General features: G+C 49.4%; 1 protein-coding gene across 4 annotated transcripts in view; it reads left to right on the top strand.

Annotated features, from left to right (window-relative positions):
- LOC144603344 (uncharacterized) overlaps nt 1–27,395 on the top strand; it is a 40,334-nt gene that overhangs the window by 7,455 nt on the left and 5,484 nt on the right. For 2 of the 4 annotated variants that reach the window (XM_078416484.1, XM_078416487.1), the window contains 14 exons: nt 1,087–1,198; nt 1,648–1,754; nt 2,641–2,767; nt 5,523–5,643; nt 7,629–7,714; nt 8,326–8,456; nt 9,055–9,114; nt 11,932–11,998; nt 12,807–12,901; nt 15,627–15,755; nt 18,275–18,389; nt 18,509–18,646; nt 21,311–21,477; nt 22,533–22,621. In XM_078416484.1, coding sequence (XP_078272610.1) covers nt 1,087–1,198; nt 1,648–1,754; nt 2,641–2,767; nt 5,523–5,643; nt 7,629–7,714; nt 8,326–8,456; nt 9,055–9,114; nt 11,932–11,998; nt 12,807–12,901; nt 15,627–15,755; nt 18,275–18,389; nt 18,509–18,646; nt 21,311–21,477; nt 22,533–22,621 — 1,544 coding nt within the window. Of the gene's footprint in view, nt 1–1,086; nt 1,199–1,647; nt 1,755–2,640; nt 2,768–5,522; nt 5,644–7,628; nt 7,715–8,325; nt 8,457–9,054; nt 9,115–11,931; nt 11,999–12,806; nt 12,902–15,626; nt 15,756–18,274; nt 18,390–18,508; nt 18,647–21,310; nt 21,478–22,532; nt 22,622–25,079; nt 25,133–27,395 lie in introns of those variants that run through there. The other 2 variants (XM_078416486.1, XM_078416485.1) reach the window with 2 other exon arrangements.

Raw genomic sequence — 27,395 nt, 5'->3', positions numbered from 1 at the left:
AAAAACTAAAATTAAAATTTAAAATAAATGTCTTCCGCGCAGTGGAGGAAGAGCGTGTACTGGGATACAGTGAGAAAGTTTGCGTACTATCCAGGCAGATCACACTATACATGATTACAATCAAGCCCTACACAACGACAGCATGTAGTCGTAACAAAGAGAAAAATAACCAGCATGCAGAATAAAGTGTTACAATGTTACAGCTACAGAGAAAGTGCAGACTGAAAAAATTGCAAGGGCTGCAATGAGGTAGATTGGGAGATCAGGAGGACTACTTCCTCAGCTGATGAGAGAGCCATTCAACAGCTCTTGACCATCTCCACTTCAGCACCATTGATGCTGACTAGGGAGTGGACACCACCTCGCGTCCTGGAGTCAATAACTAGCTCCTTCATCTTGATGACGTTGAGGAAGAGGTTGGACACAAAGTGCTGGAGTAGCTCAGCGGGTCAGGCAGCATCTCTGGAGAGAAGGAATAGGTAATGTTTTGGGCCTTCAGACTGAGAGTCAGGGGAAAGGGAAACAAGAGATACACATGGTGATGTAGAGAGATATCGAACAAATGAATGAAAGATATGCAAGAATGTAAGGATGATAAAGAAAACAGACCATTGTTAGCTGTTTGCTACGTGAGAATAAGCAGCTAATGCGACATGGGTGGGGGAGGGATGGAGAGAGAGGGAATGCCGGGGTTACTTGAAGTTAGAGAAATCAATATGTTCTTTTAACTCCATGTTGCCACACTCTCTCTCTCCTTCCTGCATTCTGTCTCGTCGTTGTTGGAGATCCAGCCCACAATGCCGGTGTCCACTGCAAACCTGTAAGTGGCGTTAGCACACAAGTGGACTGCCCTGTTGTGAGTGTATGGTAAGGGGCATTGTAGCAGTGCATTGGTGCTGGGAATTACCATGGAGGCTGTTGGCTCATATAAATGAGCAGAAATCTGTTTTAGTCACAAACACATGCAGAGAATACATTTTCCAGTGTTTGGATTTTATGCCAACTGTTTTGCACCTTATTGAGTTGTTAGAAATGTAAAGCGGAGGAGGCGGACTGATTGACCCCAGATGGATTATTCTCTGTCAGGGCCTGTCTGGTGGTGCGACCGTTTCTGCTACCATGGTAGCGGCTCACAAAGTCGGCATTCCTGTGCTCGTGACGGGCGGCATCGGGGGAGTCCATCGCGATGGACAAAACAGTAAGAACTTTGCAAGATCTTTCCCAAATATCCCAGGCATAATGAGTGATTAATTGGGTGAAATATTATGGCACAGATACAAGCAATCCAGGTGGGACGAGTGGTGAATCTGTGGGATTCTTTGCCACAGAAGTCTGTGGAGGTCAAGTCAGTGGATATTTTTAAGGCAGAGATAGATAGATTCTTGATTGGTCAGAGGTTATGGGGAAAAGGAAGGAGACTGGGGTTAGGAGGGAGAGATAGATCAGCCATGATTGAATGGCGGAGTAGACTTGATGGGCCGAAAGGCCCAATTCTACTCCTATCACTTATGACCTTTCGAGAGCTGGGGCTGGAGAATTACACTACATACTGTTTGCACTTGTTTCTTGAGACACATTAAAATTTAGGCTGGCGATGAAGTAACTGGCCGCGACCTGACAATTGCTGTTACCTTCTTATTTTTACAGCACTTGATATCAGTACGGATCTGACAGAATTGGGTCGCACTCCTATGGCCGTGGTTTCAGCCGGAGTCAAGTCCATCCTGGATATTGGACGAACATTGGAATACTTGGTAATATTCCTGAAGGCACATTGTCCCATTAACACCAACTTAGAGTTCTGCTGAAATTTATTGCAAGTATCTTTAATAAGATACATTAGAGGCAGATAACATGTTCCCAATGTTGGGGGAGTCCAGAACAAGGGGCCACAGTTTGAGAATAAGGGGTAGGCCATTTAGAACGGAGATGAGGAAGAACTTTTTCAGTCAGAGGGTGGTGAAGGTGTGGAATTCTCTGCCTCAGAAGGCAGTGGAGGCCAGTTCGTTGGATGCTTTCAAGAGAGAGCTGGATAGAGCTCTTAAGGATAGCGGAGTGAGGGGGTATGGGGAGAAGGCAGGAACGGGGTACTGATTGATAGTGATCAGCCATGATCGCATTGAATGGCGGTGCTGGCTCGAAGGGCTGAATGGCCTACTCCTGCACCTATTGTCTATTGTCTATTGTCTATAAACGTCTCGAAGGTACTTTCCTCAGAGCTAGGATTGGGAATGAAATTACAGTAGGATCGTTGGGTGGTGGTGGAACCTGGAAGAATACAGTTTAATCTGAAGAAGGTTCTCGACCCGAAACGTCACCCTTTCCTTCTCTCCAGAGATGCTGCCTGTCCCGCTGAGATACTCCAGCATTTTGTGTTTACCATCGATTTAAACCAGCATCTGCAGTTCTTTCCTACACATTCCAATTTGAACTTGCCCTGGGCAGCTAGTGATGGAGAAAGAAAAAAAGTTGTAGTAAACCAAAGAACACAAAGTGCTGGAGTAACTCAGCAGGTAAGGCAGCATCACCTGAGAACATGGACTAGGTGACGTTTCAGGTCGGGTCCCTTCTTCAGACCCCCTCCTTGTAGTGAACCACTCTCACTGTGGACAAACTAACATCCTATTTTGATTACTTTAGGAGACCAACGGGGTCTGTGTGGCCACATTTGGTGAAACGTGTGAATTCCCAGCGTTCTTTCTTCCAAAAAGTGGCTATCAATCTCCTTACAATGTCAAGGACGAAGAGGAAGCAGCCGAACTTATTGGTGAGGTTTGGTTTAGTTTAGAGGTACAGCACGGAAACAGGCTGTTCGGCCCACCGAGTCCGTGCCGACCAGTGATTCCCACACACTTGCACTATCCCACACACACTAGGGAAATTTTACAATTATACCAAGCCAATTAACCTACGTCATTGGAGTGTGGGAGGAAACCGGAGATCCCAGAGAAAACCCACACGGTCACAGGGAGAATATGTAAACTCCATATGGATACACCTACAGTGAGGACAGCACCTAATTTGAGGAAGGACATCCTTGCTATTGAGGCAGTGCAGCATAGGTTCACAAGGCTAATTACCGGGATGGCGGGACTGTCAAATGAGGAAAGATTGGAAAGACTGGGCATGTATTCACTGGAATTTAGAAGGATGAGAGGGGATCTTATAGAAATGTATAAAATTATAAAAGGACTGGGCAAGCTAGATGCAGGAAAAATGTTCCTAATGTTGGGGGAAGTCCAGAACCAGGGGCCACCGTGTAAGAATAAAGGGGAGGCCATTTAAAACTGAGGTGAGAAAAACCTTTTTCACCCAGAGAGATATGAATTTGTGGAATTCTCTACCACAGAAGGCAGTGGAGGCCAATTTACTGGATGAATTTAAAAGAGAGTTAGATCGAGCTCTAGGGGCTAGTGGAATCAAGGGATATGGGGAGAAGGCAGGCACGGGTTACTGATTGTGAATGATCAGCCATGATCACAATGAATGGCGGTGCTGGCTCGAAGGGCCAAATGGCCTCCTCCTGCACCTATTTTCTATGTTTCTATGTTAATGAGCACAGACAATGAGACTTAACAAGACGACTGAAGCTGGTACGACTTGGGTGAGGGAGGGATAGAGAGAGGGAATGCAAAGGTTAATTGAAGTTAGATAAATTAATATTCATATCACTGGGTTGTAAACTGCCCTAGCTGTTCCTCCAATTTGCATTTGGCCTCACTCTGACAATGGAGGAGACCCAGGACAGAAAGGTCAGTGTCGGAATGGGAAGGAGAATTAAAGTGTTTGGCAACCAGGAGATCAGGTAGGTCCAGGTGGACTGAGTGAAGGTGTTCAGAGAAACAATCGCCCAGTCTACGTTTGGTCTCACTGATGTATAAGAGTCCACATCTTGAACAACGGATGCAGCAGATGAGTTGAAGGAGGTGCAAGTGAACCACTGCCTCACCTGAAAGGGCTGTCGGGATCCCTGGACAATGTTGTTCTGTTTGTGGATATCTCAATGCAAAGAGGAGTCAAGAAATGCCTGTGTTGTCATGGCAATGATTACATATATAACCATATAACAATTACAGCACGGAAACAGGCCCATTCGGCCCTACCAGTCCACGCCGACCACTTTCTCTGACCTAGTCTCATCTACCTGCTCTCAGACCATAACCCCCCAATCCCCTCCCATCCATATACCTATCCAATTTACTCTTAAATAATATATGAATATATATTAATTTATTGATTTTGATCACAGTTATTTAAATCTTTCCATTAAGACCAAAACCCACAAACCATAGAACATATTGAACATGGAATAGTACAGGACAGGCATAGGCCCTTCGGCCCACAAAGTCTGTGCCGAAAATGATGCCATTAAACGAATCTCCTCTGTCGGCACCTGATCAATAGACCCTCTATTCCCTGCAAATCCAGGTGCCTATTTAAAAGCCTCTTAAATGCCACTATAGTATCTGCCTCCACCTCCACCCCTGGCAGTGTGTTATAGGCACCCACTATTCACAAAGTAGTCTATATATAAGACTGCCAACTTTAGAATCAGTTGTTTATTTGAAGATGTCACATTGTTTGGATCGTAAGGCATTCTGTTTCTATTTGTGCGGGCCAGTTCTCTCTCTTGATTCATAGATCTGCTCAGAACCTGGTCATCTTATTCTGCTCATCAGCTGTCACGGACACCTCCCCAGAGATTATTGGCAGATTGAGGATTCAGGTTTGAAAACCATGGATTTAATGAGTTTAGAATAGTGTGTGTCACATTATATCGAATCTTAGAAACAAGGAACTACAGATGCTGGCTTACAGAAAAAGGCACAAAGTGCTGGAGTAACTCAGCGGGTCTGGCAACGCCTCTGGAGAACATGATAGGCGATGTTTCGGGTCGGGGCCCCTCTTCAGTCTGAAGAAGGGTCCCGACCCAAAACATCACCTCCATGTTCTCCAGAGATGCTGCCTGACAAGCTGAGTTACTCCGGCACTTTGTATCTTTTTAGATGTAATCTTTCTCTACTTTAAATCAAGAGGAGTAGATGTAATTTGCATAACTAGATAGACACAAAGTGCTGAAGTAACTCAGCGGGTCAGGCAGCTTTCTCTTGAGATCCCACCTTCCCTGGCCAAAAATGGACCTACCAGGCCTGAGATCATTTGTGACCAGACCTGATTGGTCCTGGTTTCTTGCCACCAGGTCTTCACACCCACCCCCTACCATCCAACTGAAGAAGAGTCCCAACTCAAAACGTTGCCCTCTTTTATTATTCCAGAGATGCTGCCTGACTCACTGAGCTACCCCAGCACTTTGTGTCTACCTTTTTATATATACCAGCATCTGCAGTTCTTTGCTTCTACGTTTCTGTAATTCTGTATGACGGTTCCTTTTGGCTATGCAGACCAGCGATATGAAAGAGTTCCCCATGTCATCCATACCTGATGACTGGGACAATATAATCAATGTCAGGAGATGCAAATTGCTTGATATGAAGTGAAGGTCTTCGTTTTTATTTCCACAGCCAATGCCCAAGTAATTGGCCAGGACAGTGGAGTGCTGATTGCAGTCCCTATTCCAGAGGAACACGCAGCATCCAGCCTGGTTATTGACAACGCAATCCAGCAGGCCGTGACAGAGGCAAGGTAGGCCACATAGTGTAGCATCCAGCCTGGTTATTGACAACGCAATTCAGCAGGCCATGACAGGGGCAAGGTAGGCCACATAGTGTAGCATCCAGCCTGGTTATTGACAACACAATTCAGCAGGCCATGACAGGGGCAAGGTAGGCCACATAGTGTAGCATCCAGCCTGGTTATTGACAACGCAATTCAGCAGGCCATGACAGAGGCAAGGTAGGCCACATAACGATGCACGTGAGGAATAGTATTCTGGGTTGAAATTCCACGCTGATTTCCCAACTTAGCTGCGTCACCTCAGAGAAAGAGATACAGACGTAGGGCGGCACGGTGGCGCAGCGATAGAGTTGCTGCCTCACAGCGCCAGAGCCCCGGGTTCGATCCTGACTCGGGGTGCTGTCTGTACGGAGTTGGTACGTTCTCCCCGTGACCGCGTGGGTTTTTCCTGGGTGCTCCGGTTTGCTCCCACATTCCAAAGATATGCAGGTTTGTAGGTTAATTGACTTTAGTAAAGATTGTAAATTGTCCCTAGTGTGTAGGATGGTGTTAGTGTACGGGAAATGTTGGTCGGGGCAGACTCAGTGGGCCGAAAGGCCTGTTTCTGCGTTATTTCTCTAAACTAAACTAAAGATACGCGAGGACACAAGTACTGGAGTAACTCATTGGCTCAGGCAGTATCTCTGGTGACGTTTTGGGTCGGACACTTCCTTGTTTCCACAGAAATATCTGAGAACTTGTGTAAGTCATTTGTCCACGATTTATGCAGCCAAACCTACAGCAATCAGGGCATTTATCTCCTAAGTCGCACCTCTTGTCCAGATGGGTCTGTTGGTAAACGGCAAGCCAAGTGCTGATAGGTGAAGGTGCTGATCATGCAAGGAATCAAGGATTAACCTTGAGCAAAGCATCAGGATCAGTGAGCAAGTGAGGGTGGAGATAGGGTTGCCAACTGTCCCGTATTAGCCGGGACATCCCGTATTTTGGGCTAAATTAGTTTGACCCTATTAGTAGGGTTGCCAACTTCCTCACTCCCAAAGAAGGGACAAAGGGTGACGTCACTGCCCCGCGCCCCACGTGACCTCACCCAGCCAGCGGCCACATGCTCCCGCTCCACCAATGGCGGCCGCCCAGCCCGCTGGCTGGGTAAGGTCACGTGGGGCGCGGGGCGGTGACGTCACCTTGTCCCGTATTTGGGAGTGAGGAAGTTGGCAACCCTAGGTGGAAGTAAAGTACTGGAGGAACTCAGCTGGTCAGGCAGCATCTGTGGTGGGGCATGGACAGGTGACGATTCTTCAGACTAATTGAACCCACGGTAGGAATACACGGTGTGAGGCTGCCTGCTCTTACCAAACACCATCACCCATCCCTTCATAAGTTACAGGAGCAGAATTAGCCATTCGGCCCATCAAGACTACTCTGCAGAGTATGTATACAATCATGGCTGATCTACCTTACCCTCTCAACCCCATTCTCCTGCCTATACCCCATAACTCCTGACAGCCGTACTAATCACCGATCCCTCAGCATCTTTCCTGATGAGAATTAAAATGAGTGGTATGAGCTGCAACCTCAGTCTATAGTTCCAGGCCACTGAACAGATACAGCTGGTATCATCATAGCCATGATGTGAAACCCATCTGCAATGGAGGCAATGAGACTGCAATGGAGGCAACTCCCAAGGTGCATCGATCTGCCACAAAGCCCATGCATGCAAGACTCCCTTTTTTATATTTCTCATTCATTGGCTTGTCCTGATTAAATGGTCAGCCCGCTGGCTTTGAAAAAACTGCTGCCTCGTTGTTTGGTAAATCGTAAATTAGAGCGCTGGTATCTGTTTGAATTAGTGATTGAGAGAGAAGTTATTTAATGGGAGCATGAGGTTAATGTTCCACGTGTGGGACCAAGGGGCCACGTTTGGATTCATTGCACCATGCTGTCTTTGAGGCAAAGAGCTGCACATGTCGTGACTCTCCTTGTTTCTCCTCCACCAGGGATAAAGGGATCCGGGGCAAGGATGTCACGCCTTACATTCTTCAACGCATTTTTGAGATCACTGAAGGACTCTCCCTGGCCATGAGTATCCTTCCCATTTGGACCAATTTCCTACATGTAGCTTGTTGTAAACTGTGGTACGGTGAAAAGCTTTTGTTGCACTGACTGAATAGCACACAACAAAAGCTTTTCACTGTACCTCGGTACATATGACAATAAATCAAACTAAACTAAACAGGACTTATTTCAAACTGACAAGAATACGAGACCAGAGGAACTGAGCACATCCAGAGAGGCCAATTGAAGGTTTACAAGATAATAAATTCTGCTCTAGACCTCTGTTGCCAGAGACCGGGGGGGAGTATAGGTAGTACCGAAAACTCATGAGATCAAAGCACAATGAATTTAAACACGTTCTCTCTGGTGAAAACCTGTGTGGAGTTTGGTCACGGTGCCCATGTTGGTTTACTCCAGGTGCTCTGGTTTCCTCCGGGTGTTCCGGTTTCCTCCCACATCCCAAAGATGTGTGGATTTGTAGGTTAATTGGCCCTCTGTAAACTGCCCCGAGTGTGTAGCGAGTGGATATAAAAGCAGGACGGCAGAACTGGAGTGAACAGGTGATCGATGGTTGGTGTGGATTCGGTGGGCCGAGTTTAGATTTCCTTAATTCCACTTTAATCCTTAACTCCAATGAAGACATTGCTCTCATCAAGAACAATGCGAAGGTTGGCAGCCGGATAGCACGTGTACTAGCCAGGCAGAAAGCACCCAAATACAATCCCCTATCACAACTCTTTATGGGGAAGGACGGGGGTCCTACTAAGCCAGTGAGTGACTTTCATCGTGGGTTACTTTGGTTCTGATTGTGCATGTACAATACTGTAGCGAATACCATAATATCATGGTCTGGTCTGCATGATGGACTGGGCTCCATCCACAACTCTGCAATTTCTTGCAGTCTTTAGCAGAACTGTTGCCAAAACAAGCTCTGATGCACCTTGACAGGGTGCTTCCGACAGTGCATCTGGTGAAGTTGGTAAGTGCTGGTTTCTAACACAAGCTTCCTCTTGTGCCTGTCCCACCCATCCAGGGATCTCCAAATTTGCCAGCAACACTTTTGCCTCTTTGAGTTAAATAACCCACTTGAAGGGGGTAATTAAGCATTTTTTCTGTTATCATAGAGAGAACAAAAAAAACCCTAAACGTGTGAGGTTCTGGGGTGGTTTTTGCTGCTAATTTGGTATTGATTAGTATTATTGATTAGTATTATTGCAACAAAACATCTAATGTCACATAAAAATGTCAAAAACCGCAATATTGAAAATACAGCTGTTAGCAAACCAAGATCAAATTATTTTTATTTCCTGAATCAATCAATGACATTTAGCCCACCTGCTCACCATTTTGTATTTTCTGCTTCCACAGATAGTTATTGGCGGCTGCAATATTGATTTCATTGTAAAGTTGGAAAAAAGTGAAATGTTGGTATGTTTACATGGCAGTGCAATTGTATTAATGTTGAACAAACAGACTTTGTTATAGTTGGATAAGGCTCCATCTTTAAACCCAATGATCCTTTATAAAGTTTAAGAAAATAACTGCAGATGCTGGTACAAATCGAAGGTATTTACTCACAAAATGCTGGAGTAACTCAGCAGGTCAGGCAGCATCTCGGGAGAGAAGGAATGGGTTTAGTTCTTTAACCCAGGTTGATTACAATGGTTTTTAAAAGTAATGCTGAGATTACTGTGATATCTACCTCCTAAACCCCTTCCACAGATATATAATATGGGCAGATAGACATATACTTTTAATGGCAGAGTAAGATGCTCTCATAGCAAACCTTTTAAAGATACCAGCAAACGTTGTGCAGGATTAAAATATCTGCAAAGTTTCTCTGGAACATCAGAGGTTGCAGGGAGACCTGATAAAAGTGGATTCCATCGAGAGTGGCAGAGCGGTAGACTTGATGATTTCAGCGCCAGAGACCCAGGTTCGATCCTGACTACGGGTGCTGTCTGTACGGAGTTTGCACGTTCTCCCCGAGATCCCATGGGTTTTCTCCAACTTGTCTGCTTTCCTCCCACACTCTTTAAAACATACAGGTTAATTGGCTTCGGTAAAAATAGTAAATTGTCCCCAGTGTGTAGGATAGTGCTAGTGTACGGGGATCACTGGTCGACGTGGACTCTGTGGGCCAACTAAACTAAACTGAACTAGATAAAATGATGAGAGGCATAGATAGGGTGGAAAGTCCGAATATTTTACTCGGGGTGTAATACCAGAAAGCACAGCTTTAAGGTGAGAGGGGCAAAGTTTAAAGGAGTTGTGCTGGGCAAGTTTTTTTTTCACACAGAGGGTGATGGGTGCCTGGAATGCACTGCTGGGGATGGTGGAGGAGGCAGATACGCTAGTGGGTTTAAGAGATGTTTGGATGGGCACGTGGATATGTGGGGAATAGAGGGATATAGATAATGTGCAGGCATATAAGGGTTGTACGAAAAAGAACTGCAGATGCTGGTTTAAATCGAAGGTCGACACAAAATGCTGGAGTAACTCAGGGGGACAGGCAGCATCTCAGGAGAGAAGGAATGGGTGACATTTCGGGTCGTGACCCTTCTTCAGACTGATGTCAGGGGAGGGGGCGGGGCCCATTCCTCCTCTCCTGAGATGCTGCCTGACCCGCTGAGTTACTCCAGCATTGTATGTCTATCTTCCATATAAGGGTTGGCCTTGGCATGGTGTTGGGCACGGACATTGTGGGCTGAAGGGCCTGGGCTGTAATGCTCTGTATTCTGCGTTTTTAAAACAACTGAGAGCAAATTGCCCGTGACTACAAAGTGAGTGAATTCTGTAGCACCTTCCAAAGTTGGAGCCACACGGTGATAATTCCGTGTGTGGGGACTTGCCCAGAAAGCCACATGATGGACCTGGTGACCAATATATATATATATATATATAGCTACTTGAAATCAGTACCACCACTCACTCAAACTAAATACCTCACCACCAAATTAAAACATGGTCAGCCCCTGACCTGCTGAGTTACTCCAACATTTTGTGATACCTGAATGCAGCACAATATTGCCTCTGGAAATCAAATAAAAGTACTAAGTTTTCAGTGAATGGAATTTTGATTAATAGCTGCCCTAATCTTAATTGTTTTTAAATGAATCTAATCTGCACTCGAATTCTCTGGAGAGTTGATATCCACTCTGGGAAATGTGTGATTTCATCAGAGGGCGTGCAGGTTTAGGCTAAATCAGTCAGGCAGTCTAGCTGGCTGCAATGAGGAACAGGGTACAATCTCAAAATAGAGACTATCTAACTCGATGAACAGGATACAGTCTCACTCTGAATAAGGGGCAGGGTGTAATCTCATTGTTGTGTCATTGCTTATTCTCTTTAGATGAACAATAAAAGCAAGATAGAAACAAATAGCATCTAACTAGCAATTTTTCATCATGGCTTATAGCCAATGAAGTTCTTAATTATATAGTCCCTATCAGAAAATAACTTGATAATCCACCAGTAGTGTATTTTAAGTGATAAATATTGGTCGCTTCACTCAAAGATATCCTCTGCTCTTTGATGAACAATCAACTGAGTGATTTACTTTTGATACAGACACAAAATGCTGGAGTAACTCAGCGGGTCAGACAGCATCTATGGAAAGGCCCAAACCGAAACGTCTCGACCCTAAACGTCACCCATTCCTTTTCTCCAAAGATGCTGCCTGGCCCGCTGTGTTACTCCAGCATTTTGTGTCTGTCTATGGTGTAAACCAGCATCTGCAGTTCCTTCCTACAAATTATTTACTTCTGCTTGTTTTGGGATTCATCTACAAAGCCTCAGCTCGGGCAGTGTTGGTGCAGAGTTTGTGATGAGGTTGGGGAGCGGTGTGAGAGTTTAGTTTAGTTTAGAGAGACAGCGCAGAAACAGGCCCTTCAGCCCACTGAGTCTGCACCGACCAGTGATCCCCACACACTAACACTACCCTACACACACTAGGGACAATTTTCACAAAAACCAAGCCAATAAACCCACAAACCTGTACGTCTTTGGAGGAAACCGAAGATCTCGGAGAAAACCACGCAGGTCACGGAGAGATCGTACAAACGTGTAAAGACAGCGCCCGCAGTCAGGATGAAGTCTGGTCTCTGGTGCTGTAAGGCAGTAACTCTACCGCTGCGCATCATGCCACCAGAGTGTACAGACCACACTACCCCTGGGCGAGTTGTCACCCATGGAGCAAGAGATTGGTGTGACCTTTGTAAACGTGTCTGTGTTTCTCCCTTGTAGTTGGGTGGACCCACGAACAACAGCAACATGCGTCAGTCGATTGGGGGAGTTGGCAGAAACCTGGCTGGTATGTGGACTTTTCAGCACATGGTCATATAGGACTGGGAGCAATGAGACACAGAATGCAGCAGGTCTGATGTGCAGAGGGATCTTGTGGTCAAGTCCACAACACCCTGAAAGTGCAACACAAGGAGACACAAGGATTGGTAATGACTTCATTGGTCGGGGCATGAGTACAAGAGTCAGGAAGTCACAATGCAGCTTTATGTGGATTTGGTTAGGCCATATTTGGAGTATTGCCTGCAGTCCTGGGCGCCCCAGTACAGGAAGGATGGGGAGGCTTTGGAGAGGGTGCAGGTTTACTAGAATTGGGGGGTATTGAGTACAGGGAGAGATTGGGCAGACTTGGATTGTTTTCTCTGGAACGATGGAGGTTGAGGGGAGACCTGATAGAAATATATAAACTTATGAGAGGCATAGATAGGGTGGACAGTCAGAACAGGGTGGAAATATCAAATACCAGAGGGCATGGCTTTAAGTGAGAGGGGAAAAGATTAAAGGAGATGCCTGGGCAATTTTTTTATGCAGAGTGTGGTGGGAGTCTGGTGTTGGTAGTGGAGGCAGATATGATCAGAGAGTTAGAGGCTTTGGGATAGGGACATGGATACACAGGGAATGGAGACATATGGGTTATATGCAGGCGGATAGAGTGGTCTTGGACTCGTGTTCAGAGACATTGTGGGCCGAAGGGCCTGTTCTTGGGCTGCACTGTTCTATGTAAACATAATACATATAGATAATATACCACATCTAATGTTTCAGTGTATAGGTTTGCTGTACATTTACACGGGCGTGCGTGTTGATCTCTTCTACAGAATGCCTCAGCCGTCTGGGCATGAATCCGCTGTTCATCTCTGCCGTTGGGGCGGACCGAAACGGAGACGCAACACTACGCTACTGCTGCCACATGGTAGGCCATTGCCTTGTGTACTTAGCTCAAAGTGGGCATCCTCTGTCAATGTATGGCTCCAATAATCCGACTGTTCGGGGTTATCCTTTAAATGGAAAGTGTCCTGTTTGTTAAGGAGTCTTCCTCTACCTTCTACTTCACTTGTGCTTGGGCAAGACTCCACTGAGAAACTGGGCGGACAGTGGATTGAAATCACCAGCAGGTGGCGTGAAAGCACAGTGTTGTGTTCTGTGTGTGTATATGTGTGTGTGTGTACTGTAGTGTTGTGGCTCTGTGTGTGTGTGTGTGTGTACTGTAGTGTGGTGTGCGTGTATACTGCAGTGATGTGATTCTGTGTGTACTGTAGTGTTGTGGCTCTGTGTGTCTACTGTAGTGTTGTGTGAGTGTACTGTAGTGTGGTGTGCGTGTATACTGCAGTGATGTGATTCTGTGTGTGTACTGTAGTGTGTGTGTGTACTGTATTGTTGTGGCTCTGTGTGTGTGTACTGCAGTGATGTGATTCTGTGTGTGTACTGTAGAGTGGTGGCTCTGTGTGTGTACTGTAGAGTGGTGGCTCTGTGTGTATGTACTGTAGTGTGGCTCTGTGTGTATACTGTTGTGTTGTGGTTCTGTGTGTTTTGTTTAGTTTAGAGATTCTGCGTGGAACCGGGCCGTGCGGCCCACTGAGTCCGCACTGACCAGGGATCCCCGCACACTAGCACCATCCTGCACACACTAGGGAACATTTATAATTTTACTGAAGTCAATTAACCTACAAACCTATACGTCTTTGGAGTGTGGGAGGAAACCGGAGCACCCGGAGAAAATCCACACGGTCACAGGGAGAACGTACAAACTCCATACAGACAACGCGCATAGTCAGGATCGAACTCTGGTCTCTGGCGCTGCAATGCAGCTACTCTACTGCTGCGCCACCGTGCCACCCCAATATGATACCAACAAAAGGGGATATCGAGTAATGTGGAATGGCTGAGACGTGTGTTGTGGTTGTGTGTGTGTTGTGGTTGTGTGTGTGTTGTGGTTGTGTGTGTGTGTTGTGGTTGTGTGTGTTGTGGTTGTGTGTGTTGTGGTTGTGTGTGTGTTGTGGTTTGTGCGCGTGTGTGTTGCGGTGTGTGTGTTGTGGTTTGTGTGTTGTGGTTGTGTGTGTGTGTTGGTGTGTTGTGGTTGTGTGTGTTGTGGTTGTGTGTGTTGTGGGTATGTGTGTGTTGTGGTTGTGTGTGTGTTGGTGTGTGTTGTGGTTGTGGGTGTGTGTGTGTGTGTTGTGGTTTGTGCGCGTGTGTTGCGGTGTGTGTGTTGTGGTTGTGTGTGTTGTGGTTGTGTGTGTGTTGTGGTTGTGTGTGTGTTGTGGTTGTGTGTGTGTTGTGGTTGTGTGTGTGTGTTGTGGTTGTGTGTGTTGTGGTTGTGTGTGTGTTGGTGTTGTGTGTGTGTTGTGAGTGTGTGTGTGTGTGTTGTGGTTGTGTGTGTGTTGTGGTTGTGTGTGTGTTGTGGTTGTGTGTGTTGTGGAAATATCCCAGCAATGCTTTGGTAAACATTGTAGATTGTCCCTAGTATGCAGGATTGTGATGGCGTTCGTGGTGATTGCTGGTTGGCACGCCCTAGATGGGCTGCAGGGTCTGTTTGTACGCTGCATGTCTAAACTAAACTAAGACTGGAGTCTTGTGGCTGTTCCTAAGCAATAATTTATTTACCATTGTATTTAAAACAGGATCATTGCATAATGTGCATGTAATTGTTTATCGTGGAGTCACTGTATGTTGAATGCTGCTAGTTACCTGCTTTAAACCTCACTGAGCCATGGGGAAACGGGTACGTGAATAACTGCCCGATCTCTCCCTCGGAATTGATCAGTGATGGTCGTCCTGGCCACTGGTACCTCTGCTGGTCGGTACAGTACCAATGTGAACATAAAATAATGTGCAGGAAGGAACTGCAGATGCTGTTTAAACTGAAGATAAACACAAAGAGCTGGAGTAACTCAGCGAGACAGGCAGCATCTCTGGAGAAGGAATGGGTGACTCCATACAGAGTGAACCTTCACCTCCCCGACATCGAATTACCTCAAAAAAACATTGGCCACAAGTGCTGCCAATTGCCCATCGATGCGACCCTCATTCACACGGAGCTGTCTGAGACCCCTGCCCCATCCATTCACCACCCACTGAAGCTGCACCCGACCTGTGGACCCAACCCACACCCGACCTGTGGACCCACCCCACACCCGACCTGTGGACCCAACCCACACCCGACCTGTGGACCCAACCCACACCCGACCTGTGGACCCAACCCACACCCGACCTGTGGACCCACCCCACACCCGACCTGTGCCCTCTCCACCCACACCCGACCTGTGCCCTCTCCACCCACACCCGACCTGTGCCCTCTCCACCCACACCCGACCTGTGGACCCAACCCACACCCGACCTGTGCCCTCTCCACCCACACCCGACCTGTGCCCTCTCCACCCACACTTCACTCAGTGTGTCTTCACCATGATTCTCTCCCCCAGACCCACAGGGGTGGGGTTTGTGACAGGCCACTTGTGCCCACTGCCCACGGTGCCAGCTCTGAGTTACTGCCCACATCCAGCTTGCTGTTGAAGTTAGCCACAGGCTTTGCCCGCTGCACCAGGTTCACCCACCGGTGGCAACGTGGCAGACTGCTGCCGGCTCTGTTTGTAGAGAGGTGACAGACTGCTCTGTGATGAAGGAACTGCCTGCTTTTGCAGGACACCAGTGGGGTGGCGATGTTACGGGAGCAGCGCACAGCCATGTACTGTGCAGTGATCGCACGCACGGGAGAGCTCAACCTGGGGCTTGGAGACATGAACATTCACCTGCAGATCACAGCGCAGTATGTAAGCAAAACCGCACGCCTCACTCCCACTGCAGCCCCGCACCACAGCCCCGCACCCCCCCACCCCCGCATCCCCCCCCCCCGCATCCCCATCCCCACCCCCGCATCCCCCCACTGCAACGTGTAGATCACAGCGCAGTATGTAAGCAAAACCGCACGCCTCACTCCCACTGCAGCCCCGCACCACAGCCCCGCATCCCCCCCACCCCCGCATCCCCCCCCACTTCCCCCACCCCCCCCCCCCCGCATCCCCCCACTGCAACGTGTAGATCACAGCGCAGTATGTAAGCAAAACCGCACGCCTCGCTCCCACTGCAACCCCACACCACAGCCCTGCACCCCCCCACCCCGCATCCCCCCCCCAATCCCCACCCCGCTTCCCCCCCCCCGCATCCCCCCACTGCAACGTGTAGATCACAGCGCAGTATGTAAGCAAAACCGCACGCTACCACTGCAACCCCACACCACAGCCCTGCAATCCCCCCCGCCCGCATCCCCACACTGCAACCTGTAGATCACAGCGCAGTATATAAGCAAAACTGCACGCCTCACTCCCACTGTAACCGCCGCCCCACAACACCCCACCCCCCCGCATCCCCCACCCCCGCATCCCCGCCCCCCCCCCCCCCCCCCGCATCTCCACACTGCAACCTGTAGATCACAGCGCAGTATGTGAGCAAACCCACACGCCTTCATTTTCACTGCAGCCCTGCACTGAAACCTGACTCTTCAGCTGCCTATCCAGATAGAAAGAAAGGTGGGGTGTGAGGGACCTTTGCATAGGCATGTGGACATGCAGGGAATGGAGGGATATGAATCACATGCAGGCAGAGAAGAATTGATCTTGGCATGGTATTCAGCACAGATATTGTGGGCTGAAGGGCCTGTTCTCTTGCTGTACTGTTCTATGAAAATAATCGACCGAAGTGAGTGCTTAGTTAATGACACAGATGTGGTGTGGTATTGACCTGTAGAAGCTTAACGGACTTGATCTTGAGCAAACGCAAAGTTCTGCAACATCACAGCGGGTCAGGCAGCATCTGGCAGGGGCACACAAAGTGCTGGAGTAACTCAGCGGGTCAGGCAGCATCTGTGGAGAACACGGATAGGTGACGTTTCACAGAGTGCTGGAGTAACTCAGCGGGTCAGGCAGCATCTCTGGAGAACATGGACATGTGACGTTTCGGGCTGAGATTGTGCTTCAGACTGATGGAACTGGGAAGAGAAAGTTGGAAAAGAGAGGTAGTGGCGGGACAAAGGCTGGCAAGTGATGGGTGGATACAGGGAGGTTGATTGGCTGGTGGGGGAGTAGGAAGAGGCGAGAGGTGAATAGGAGACAAGAGGGTGTCAGATAGGGAGAGAAATGGAGGAGTGACATGTGAAGCTGGAGGGAGGGATATAGGGGAGAGAACATGTGCAGGAAGGAACTGCAGATGCTGGTTTAAATCGAAGATAGACACAAAGAGCTGGAGTAACTCAGCGGGACTGGCTGTTTCGGGTCGAGACCCTGCTATCATATCATATCATATATATACAGCCGGAAACAGGCCTTTTCGGCCCACCAAGTCCGTGCCGCCCAGTGATCCCCGTACATTAACACTATCCTACACCCACTAGGGACAATTTTTACATTTACCCAGCCAATTAACCTACATACCTGTACGTCTTTGGAGTGTGGGAGGAAACCGAAGATCTCGGAGAAAACCCACGCAGGTCACGGGGAGAACGTACAAACTCCTTACAGTGCAGCACCCGTAGTCAGGATCGAACCTGAGTCTCCGGCGCTGCATTCGCTGTAAAGCAGCAACTCTACCGCTGCGCTACCGTGCTATGTTCTATTGTTCTACCTGGGACAGATGGCAATAAAACACTCTTGAGTCTTGAGGGGGGGACGAGAGGGGAGATGAAAGGGAAATGGCAATCTCCAAGATGGGAGATGTGTGGGAAAGGGGAGAAGGAGCAGGTGGGAGATGGTGGATGATGGTGTGTACGGGGCGGGAGCAAGGGACAGAGAAGGGGGGGAGAGATGGTGGATGATGGTGTGTACAGGGTGGGAACAAGGGACAGAGAGCGGGGGGAGATGGTGGATGATGGTGTGTACAGGGTGGGAACAAGGGACAGAGAGGGGGGAGATGGTGGATGATAGTGTGTATGGGGCGGGAGCAAGGGACAGAGAGGGGGGGGAGGAACGGGAATACTTGAAATTGGAGAATTTCCATTCAAACATTGAGTGCTGCAATGTTCTGTGCCTCCAGCCTTGTTCTTGCTTGATTTTGTGCAATGAGGTCTGTTCAGTTAAGCAGAAAGTAATGAGGGTATCTGGCGTGATTCACCTTGTTACCACCAGTGGGGTTAGGGTAAAACCAGGAGCAGGGTGTGAGCTGTGGGCTTGGCCTCGTGATACATCGCGTAGCAGGTGGAACTGCAATGCTATGTGTGAGATTTCCATCCTTTCACCTTTCCCGTGTAGAGCCCCCTCCTATCACCCTGTGTACATCTCGGCTGCTTGTCCTTTGTTAGGTTTCCAGGTTTGAGGAGCAGATCCGATCAGCCTCCGTGATCTGTCTGGATGGGAACATTCCCGCGACCACCATCAATTACATCTGCAACTTTGCAAAAGAGCACCGCGTTCCAGGTAACGAACTGCGTCTGATTTTAGCCTCTGTGCAGGAAGGCTAACTCCCTGCTTGCAACAGGGGGACGAGGTATTCAAGGAAAGGTACTCACATACTTTGTCCTTTGGCTTCTCCGCAGTATTGTTCGAGCCCACAGATTCCAACAGCGCTCGCAAACCATTTGTGACGGATGGCTGGAAAGCCCTTGCCTACACGACCCCCAACCTGATGGAACTAAGGGCCATGAACCAGGCATTGGGACTCCCAGTAATGGCAGGTAATCCATGGACCAGGCATTGGGACTCCCAGTAATGGCAGGGAATCCCTGGACCAGGCACTGACGCTCCCAGTAATGGCAGGTAATCCATGGACCAGGCATTGGGACTCCCAGTAATGGCAGCTAATCCATGGACCAGACACTGACCCTCCCAGTAATGGCAGGTCATCCATGGACCATGCTAAATGTGCCATTACACTGGGAACTGAGCTCCATGTGTGTGCATTTTGAATGAAAGATTCAACATGGAAACAGGCCCTTCAGCCCACCGAGCCCCGTGACCACTCATTCACACTAGTTCCATGTTATCCAAAGATAGACACAGAATGCTGTGGTAACTCAGCGGATCAGGTAGCATTTCTGGAGAAAAGTAATAGGTGACGTTTCGGGTCGAGACCCTTCTTTCTCTAGAGATGCTGCCTGTCCCGCTGAGTTACTGCAGCATTTTGTGTCTATCTTCGCTGTAAACCAGCATCTGCAGTTCCTTCCTACATATTCTATGTTATCTACTTATTCTGAGCACCAGGGACAATTTACAGACGCCAATTTAACTACAAACCCACACATCTTTATAATGTGGGAGGAATCCGGAGCCCCCAGGGGAACCCACGTGGTTACAGGGAGAACATGCAAACTCCACACAGTTAGCACCCGGGGTCAGTATCCAACCCGGGTCTCTGGTACAGTGAAACAGCAGCTCTACCAGCTGCGCCTCTGTGCCACAGCGCTTTGTAAAATAAGGAGAACAATGTAGCAGCTCAGGAGGAACGAAGACTAATAAATTAACGATTATAGGTGAACCAAATGGACTGTAAAAGCTTGCACAGATATTTGTGTCTTGAATCCCCAACACCAACGCTGGCCCTCAGCAACCCCCTCCCCCCCCAACCCCCCCCCCCCCCACCCTGCCTCACCCCTGCCTCACTGGTGGCACTGCAGGTCGCACAGAGCAGATGAAGACAACCTTACCCTCAAAACCGGGAACGTTCTGCCTCATCATGTAATAACAAGCAACTGCAGATACTGGTTTACCAAAAAAAAACAAAGTGCTGGAGTAACCCAGTGGGTCAGGCAGCATCTCTAGAGAACGTTGTAGGAGCCATTTTGCAGTTATTAGTTATTTTTGCTTATTAATATCACTAGCTTGTATTCTGCTGTAGTTTGGACACTATAGAGTTAATGCAATGCTTACGTAGGGGCTGGGCGGAGCCAGAGTACGGGCAGTTGGGTACGTGCGGGCATAGTGTGTGAGCTGGGAGGTGCTGACAGAGGGTCAGCTAGAAGCTCCACCATAAGATTTATCAGCCATGATGTAATCGCCTGTAAGTTTTATTAACTAGTAGATTAATACAAACTGTGTCGAAGTTATATCTGGCAATTCGTAATGATCGCATAGACTGTGGTAAGATATGGGATTTTACCTAGCAATTAATAACCAGTCGATGACAAGAGATATGCCAATATGTTTATTGCACCTTCAAATAAAGAAGACTAACTATTAAACGTCTGGGAGGATCTCTGTTATTAGTTGTTCGAGTTATTACGCTTATCGCTGACCCGGTCTATGCAAGTGGCAGCTTGGGAGCTAATTGAGATAGACGAGAAGCTGGCCGCTACCAACGTGGATAAGTGATGTTTCAAGGTGGCTCTGAGGAAGTGTCCGACCTGAAATGTCACCTATCCATGGTCTCCAAAGATGCTGCAGCACATTATGTGGCTTTTACTTTTTATCACATATGTGAATATCCATTCCAGACCCAGGAGGCAGTGCAGCATTCATAGGTGATAGCAGAATTAGGCCATTCAGCCCACCGTTATCCACCATTCAATCATGGCTGATCTATCTATCCCTTTCAACCCCATTCTCCTGCCTTCTCCAAATAACCCCTGAACCCCATAATAATCAATAATCTATCAATCTCTGCCTTAACAATATCCATTGACTTGGCCTCCTCATCCGTCTGTGCCAATGAATCCCTGCCGCTGTGCTTCTGAGGAGCATCTGTATCTGACAGGACAAGTTGCTGGAGCAGGGGCCAGAATACCGTTCCATTTCTGCATCAATGCAGCTGGGTAGTGTGAGGGGCCTGGCGCTGTGTGTGAGGGGCCTGGCGCTGTGTGTCAGTGTGAGGGGCCTGGCGCTGTGTGTGAGGGGCCTGGCGCTGTGTGTGAGGGGCCTGGCGCTGTGTGTCCGTGTGAGGGGCCTGGCGCTGTGTGTGAGGGGCCTGGAGCTGTGTGTCAGTGTGAGGGGCCTGGCGCTGTGTGTGAGGGGCCTGGCGCTGTGTGTGAGGGGCCTGGCGCTGTGTGTGAGGGGCCTGGCGCTGTGTGTGAGGGGCCTGGCACTGTGTGAGGGGCCTGGCGCTGTGTGTGAGGGGCCTGGCACTGTGTGTGAGGGGCCTGGCGCTGTGTGTGAGGGGCCTGGCGCTGTGTGTGAGGGGCCTGGCGGTGTGTGTGAGGGGCCTGGCGCTGTGTGTGAGGGGCCTGGCACTGTGTGTGAGGGGCCTGGCGCTGTGTGTCCGTGTGAGGGGCCTGGTGCTGTGTGTGAGGGGCCTGGCACTGTGCCTTAGTGTGAGGTGATGGCCATGAGGGCCAGAGGCTGCAGCAACAGCCTGCAGCAACTCGGCCTGATGACTGCCAAACTCACCCGGCTTTCCTTCTCCGCAGAGCTGCCGCGAGAAGTGGACAGAGTCATAGACGTGGCCCTGGAGATGTCGCGGCCGTTGCTGAGGCACCTGCAGTGTGTGATCGTCACCCTGGGGCGTGAAGGTGTGCTCCTGTGTGGCACAAGTGAGGACGGACACATCTCTCTTCAGCCGAGGAAAGCCCCTCAGGTCAGCGTGGCCCCCCTGACTGGTCAGCAAGGACCCCCCTGACTGGTCAGCAAGGACCCCCCCGACTGGTCAGCAAGGACCCTCCCGACTGGTCAGCGTGGACCCTCAGATCAGCGTGGACCCTCAGGTCAGCGTGGACCCCCCCGACCTGTCAGCGTGGACCCTCAGGTCAGCGTGGACCCCCCCCGACCTGTCAGCGTGGACGCCCCCCCCCCCCCGACCTGTCAGCGTGGACCCTCAGGTCAGCATGGACCCTCAGGTCAGCGTGGACCCCCCCCGACCTGTCAGCGTGGACGGCCCCCCCCCCGACCTGTCAGCGTGGACCCTCAGGTCAGCATGGACCCTCAGGTCAGCGTGGACCCTCAGGTCAGCGTGGACCCCCCCCGACCGGTCAGCATGGACCCTCAGGTCAGCGTGGACCCTCAGGTCAGCGTGGACCCCCCCCGACCTGTCAGCGTGGACGCCCCACCCCCCCGACCTGTCAGCGTGGACCCTCAGGTCAGCGTGGACCCTCAGGTCAGCCAGCGTCCACCCTCGGGCCCCATCCACCCAAGGGCCCCATCCACCCAAGGGCCCCATCCACCCAAGGGCCCCATCCACCCAAGGGCCCCATCCACCCAAGGGCCCCATCCACCCCTGCTCTGACTCTCTGGGTCCTAGTTCACATTGAGGTGCTCGCTCACAGTGGCCCGCACTCTGTGTTTCTCACACGCTCCGTGTTTCAGCTGTTGTCCCTCTTTCACACGGCCCGGCTCACTCCACATTCCCACTTGTTCTGGATTCCTGTTCCCACCGACAGGCACCTCCTTACTCAGCCACGCTTACAGTGGAGGCATTTCCCTTCCCTTCCGACTTATGCCAGTGTAACATTGGAGCAGGCAGGGAAATGCCAGGTCAGGAATGGGAGTGTGGGAGCAGTGGGGGGTTGGGCTCTGACCACTCAGTGACGTCCTGCGTGGGTGTAGATGGTCACGGCTGCCCCTTGCCCCAACGGGTGGTCGAGGGACTCTATGCCGAGCGTGTCTGGTTATTGACTCAGTTCTGTTCTGTGGCAGACGTCAGCGGGTCAGCTCTGTGCCATCCATTACCCAGCCATCGCTGTGGGAGCGGAGGAGGTGCTGAACGTCTCTGGAGCTGGTGACAGGTAGGAGAGTTCACCGTTCCCCCACAGCTCTGCACCTGACAGTCACAACACATTTACCCCACACGCCCGACATTCACCCCACCCACCCAACATTCACCCGACATTCACCCGACATTCACCCAACATTCCCCCCACCCACCCAACATTCCCCCCACCCGCCCAACATTCACCCGACATTCCCCCCACCCGCCCAACATTCACCCGACATTCCCCCCACCCGCCCAACATCTACCCCACCCGCCCAACATTCACCCCACAGCTCAGCACCTTACGGTCACCCCACATTCACCCGACCCGCCCAACATTCCCCCCACAGCTCAGCACCTGACACTAACCTCTCGTTCACCCCACACAACCTGACCCGCTCGACATTCTCTGCACACCTCAGCACCCGACACTGACTGCTTGTTCACCCCACACCTGTACACCGAGTCACCCCACATCCACCCGGCCCGAGCCGCCCGCTGTTCACCCCACACTTCTGCACCCACAGTGGCACTGTGCCAGGGTCTGGCCGGTGAACACATCTACAAACGCTTGTCGAGTGCAGCACAGGGAGGTAAAGGCTCGTGCTCACACCACTCGTGTTGGTCAGCTTGCGTTGGTTGGGTTTGCTCCTGTCAATACCAACTCAAAAGCTGGTAAAACCACTGCCTCACAACACCAGAGACACGGGTTTGATCCTGACCTCAGATGCTATCTGTGTGGAGTTTGCACGTTCTCCCTGTGACCGTGTGGGTTTCCTCCAGGTGCTCTGGTTTTTTCCCACATCCCAGAGACATGTGGGTTTGTAGATTAATTGGCCCTCTGTAAATTGCTCCCTAGTGTGTAGGGATTGGGTGCCAAAGTGGGATAACATAGAACTAGTGCGAACGGGTGGTCGGTGGTTGGCGTGGACTCGGTGGGCCGCAGGGGCAGTTTCCATGCTGTATCTTTCAATCAATCAATCGGGGGTTCAGAGAGTCAACTGACAACTGAGCAATGAAATTCCTACTGGCATCAGCATAACAAGCTTGTAAACACAATGCACACAGATAATATATAATCATTTTTAAAATTCAATAACCTGAATACTATTGCAAAAACCAAAGTCCTCAGTGCAACCAAAGACAGTCCATTGAAGTTCTTAGTTGCTGAGGTTAGAGTTGTGCGTTTCCAGAGCCTGGTGGTTGTTAGGATGAAGCTGTTCCTGAACCTGGACGTTACAGTTTTCAGGCTCCTGTACCTTCTTCCTGATGGGCTGAGTGAAATGAAAGTGTGGCCAGGGTGGTGTGGGTCTCTGATGATGCTGGCTGCCTTTTTGAATCAGCGCCTCCTATAGATCCCTTCAATGGTGGCAAGGTCAGTACCTGTGATGGACAATTATAACGGGCAGAGGCTGCTGATGCATCGTGCTGCAGTGTTGACTTGCAGATGCAGGAAGCAATTTCACAACATGGCTACCTCCCAGTGACCATCACAGTGTAACCACATCTCTCCAAGAGACAATCAACCTAAAGGTACAAGTATTTACCTCTCCTGCTAAGATAACGGAACCATATTTGGGGGAATCTTTGAGTTAATCTCTTGTCTCTGCTGGTCAAACTGATGGCTGTTGGCAGCAGAGAGAATTGTCAATGGTTCTACACTCTCTCTTCTGTGATCGGTAGCTTGTTTGATCATCAGATGGAGTGCAGGAGGCTGAAGGATAATCTTGTAGTGTTGTGTGAAATCAGGAGGGAAATAGATCGGGTGAATGCACAGTTTATTTCCGCTGGGTGGGGGAATGTTAAACATAGGTTCAAGGTGAGAGGGGAAAAGACATAGCAACCTGAGGGCTATATTTTCCACACAGGATATATGGAACGGGCTGCCAGAGGAGGTAGTTGAAGTAGGTACAGAACAATAACAACGGTAGACACAAAATGCTGGAGTAACTCAGCAGGTCAGGCAGCATCTCGGGAGAGAAGGAATGGGCGACGTTTTGGGTCGAGACCCTTCTTCAGAAGAGTGTTGATCCGAAACGTCACCCATTCCTTCTCTCCCGAGATGCTGCCTGACCCATTGAGTTACTCCAGCACTTTGTGTCTACCTTTGATTTTAACCAGCAGCTGCAGTTTTTTTCCTACACAGTACGATAACAACATTTAAAAGACTTTAGGACAGATGCATGGATTGGAAAGATTTGGAGGAATACAGGTCAAACGCAGGCAAATGAGACTAGCTTAGATGGACTGGACGAGTTGGGCAGAAGGGCCTGTTTCTGTATGACTATGATTTGTCATGGTGCACAGACAGAGAGAGGAGCATCTTTGATCAGTTGTGCACGCTGACTGAACGACCACTCGGAGATCTGCCAGATCCGTGGGACCCGCACTGTCAAGTCCCCAGACTCCCATGGGATTCTCCACACTCCTTGTGAACGGGACCCAGTTGCAACCACACACTGATGCACAATTTCTAAATTTGTCATTTGCAGAAACTCCTTGAAGTGTGAAAAGATACACTGGGAATAAATGCGCTCAAAGGCCAAGGTGAAATACCCTTAAACCTGCCATCTAATCTCACCTCATTCTGTCGTAACTGCATCCATCACCTGCCCACCCTAATGACACAATGGCACCAGTTTGAACGGATTAGTGCTAAAAGACATGGCATTTCCTTTGATGGTGCAGATTAGTGCAGAAGGAGTGAATTAACAAACTATGCGAAGGATGATACTGTACAGAAATAAATGATGATTTAATTACTTACATTGTCAATCATAAGCGTCAAACAGCCTGACCAAGCCAAAGGTGGTTTTCTTCCACATTTCTGGATTAGTTGTCTTCAAAAGGGCGAAGCCGCCGTCGCCGCGGATGGTGAAAGGGTAAAATTCCTTCGTGTTAAGCTCGCGTGCGTGGGATCTCCCATCCTGGCCACAGACCTGTTCCCTCACGCCTGCCGCTCACATCCAAGGAGGTTGCACAGCCAGCCGCTGCTTTGATCACGGGCCGCTCACACTCCCTCGCCAGAAATCCACTTCTTGCTCAATGCACCCTGGCTGGGGCATCTTCAACACAACGTGGGGTTACCTCCCCCCAACCTCAGCGGTTCAGTGGTGCTTCATTGTCGCCTATACCCCGATACCATCAAATTCTTTGTTTTGCGAACAATCCAGTAAAATATTGTAACAGCACAATCAGGGCGGCACGGCAGTGGGGTGGCAGCCTTACAGCGCCAGAGACCCGGTTCGATCCTGACTAAAGGTGCTGTCTTTACAGAGTTTGTACGTTCTCCCCGTGACCGCGTGGATTTTTTCTCGGACAGCAGACTGTTTTAGGATCTGAAGAAGGGTCCAGACCCGAGACGTCACCCATTCCTTTTCTCCAGAGATGCTGCCCGTCCCGTTGAGTTACTCCAGCTGTTTGTGTTTGTCATCGGTGTGAGAATATGCCAGACTCACTAACTTGATTTGTGCCTGATCAGGAATGGCCACAGCACAGAACCAGAGTAGGCAGCATCAGATCAGATTGCATTTGTTTGTCAGCCTCACACACCATTCACCATCAGTGAGGCCAAACGCTGGAGTCTTTGCCATTCCCACCCTGGCATGAAGGTTCTGACTATCTACCCTATCTATGCTTCTCATCATTTTATACACTTCTATCGTCTCCCCTCATTCCCCAATGTTCCAGAGAAAACAATCTAAGTCTCTCCAACCTCTCCCTGCAGCCGCAACCCTCTAATCCAGGCAGCGTTCTGTTAAGACAATACGGTAATTACAGGAACTGCAGATGCTGGTTTACACCGAAGGTAGATACAAAATGCTGGAGTAACTCAGCAGGACAGGTAGCATCGCTGGATAGAAGAAATGCACTATATCCAGAGATGCTGCCTGTCCGCTGAGCATTTTGTGTCTATCTTCAGTGTAAACCAGCATCTGCAGTTCCTTCCTACAGCATTCTGGTAAACTCGTGATGCATGTAAAGTCTTACCATTAATTTGTGTGAAATAGAATTAAACACTTGACCTGTGTTGGAATGACTCCACGTCTACGTGTTAGCCGTTGGGTAGAGTGAGGCAGTGGTGGCAAGTCATAAGGCAGGAGGATTTGTGTCCGTGCCCCTAGTATTCTTCTGCCTCCTTGTCACATTTGTCCTCTTTAATTCCCTCAAAGCCATGTTGCGGTGCTTCCTTGCTTACCATGGCCAATACTCCGATCCACACCAACCCATTCATTGGAACCTAGTGGTTTCAAAAGTATGAAAGTCAGTGAGTTATGCGTGCATTTGTTCAATCTTTCCACAATAACCTGAGATCAATGGCCTCCGAGCCACAGTGGAGCGCGATCTGTATATCCCTCGTGATGCTGACCAGACACCGTTCTCTCTCGTTTTCAGCCCTCACATGTCTTGTAATTATTATTCAAGTAGTATTCTGTGACATACGCTGGAGAACATTTATACAATCTTTCTGTCACGGCTCCCAAATCTGTAAAATCAAACATCAAAACTGTGTGAGAAATAGCCAAAGCAATGGCTTTTTATTTCATTAAATAAATGTGTGGTTTGTATTCATGGGGTGGGTGAATGTACAGATAGTTACTTCAACACCCCATCCTTTCCACCCCAGGAACCCAAGGATCAGTGCCAGGATCTTTGTGTTTTATAATATATTTAAATGACTTGGTTGAGAATGCAGGTGGACTGATTAGTAAGTTTGGAGATGACGTGAAAATTGGTTGAGACATAGATGGAAACATAGAAAATAGGTGAGGGGAGGGGGCCATTCGGCCCTTTGAGCCAGCACCACC

This window comes from Rhinoraja longicauda, chromosome 20 (genome assembly GCF_053455715.1).
Source record: "Rhinoraja longicauda isolate Sanriku21f chromosome 20, sRhiLon1.1, whole genome shotgun sequence".
Lineage (NCBI taxonomy): Eukaryota > Metazoa > Chordata > Chondrichthyes > Rajiformes > Arhynchobatidae > Rhinoraja > Rhinoraja longicauda.
This window is presented reverse-complemented; position numbering and strand designations above follow the sequence as displayed.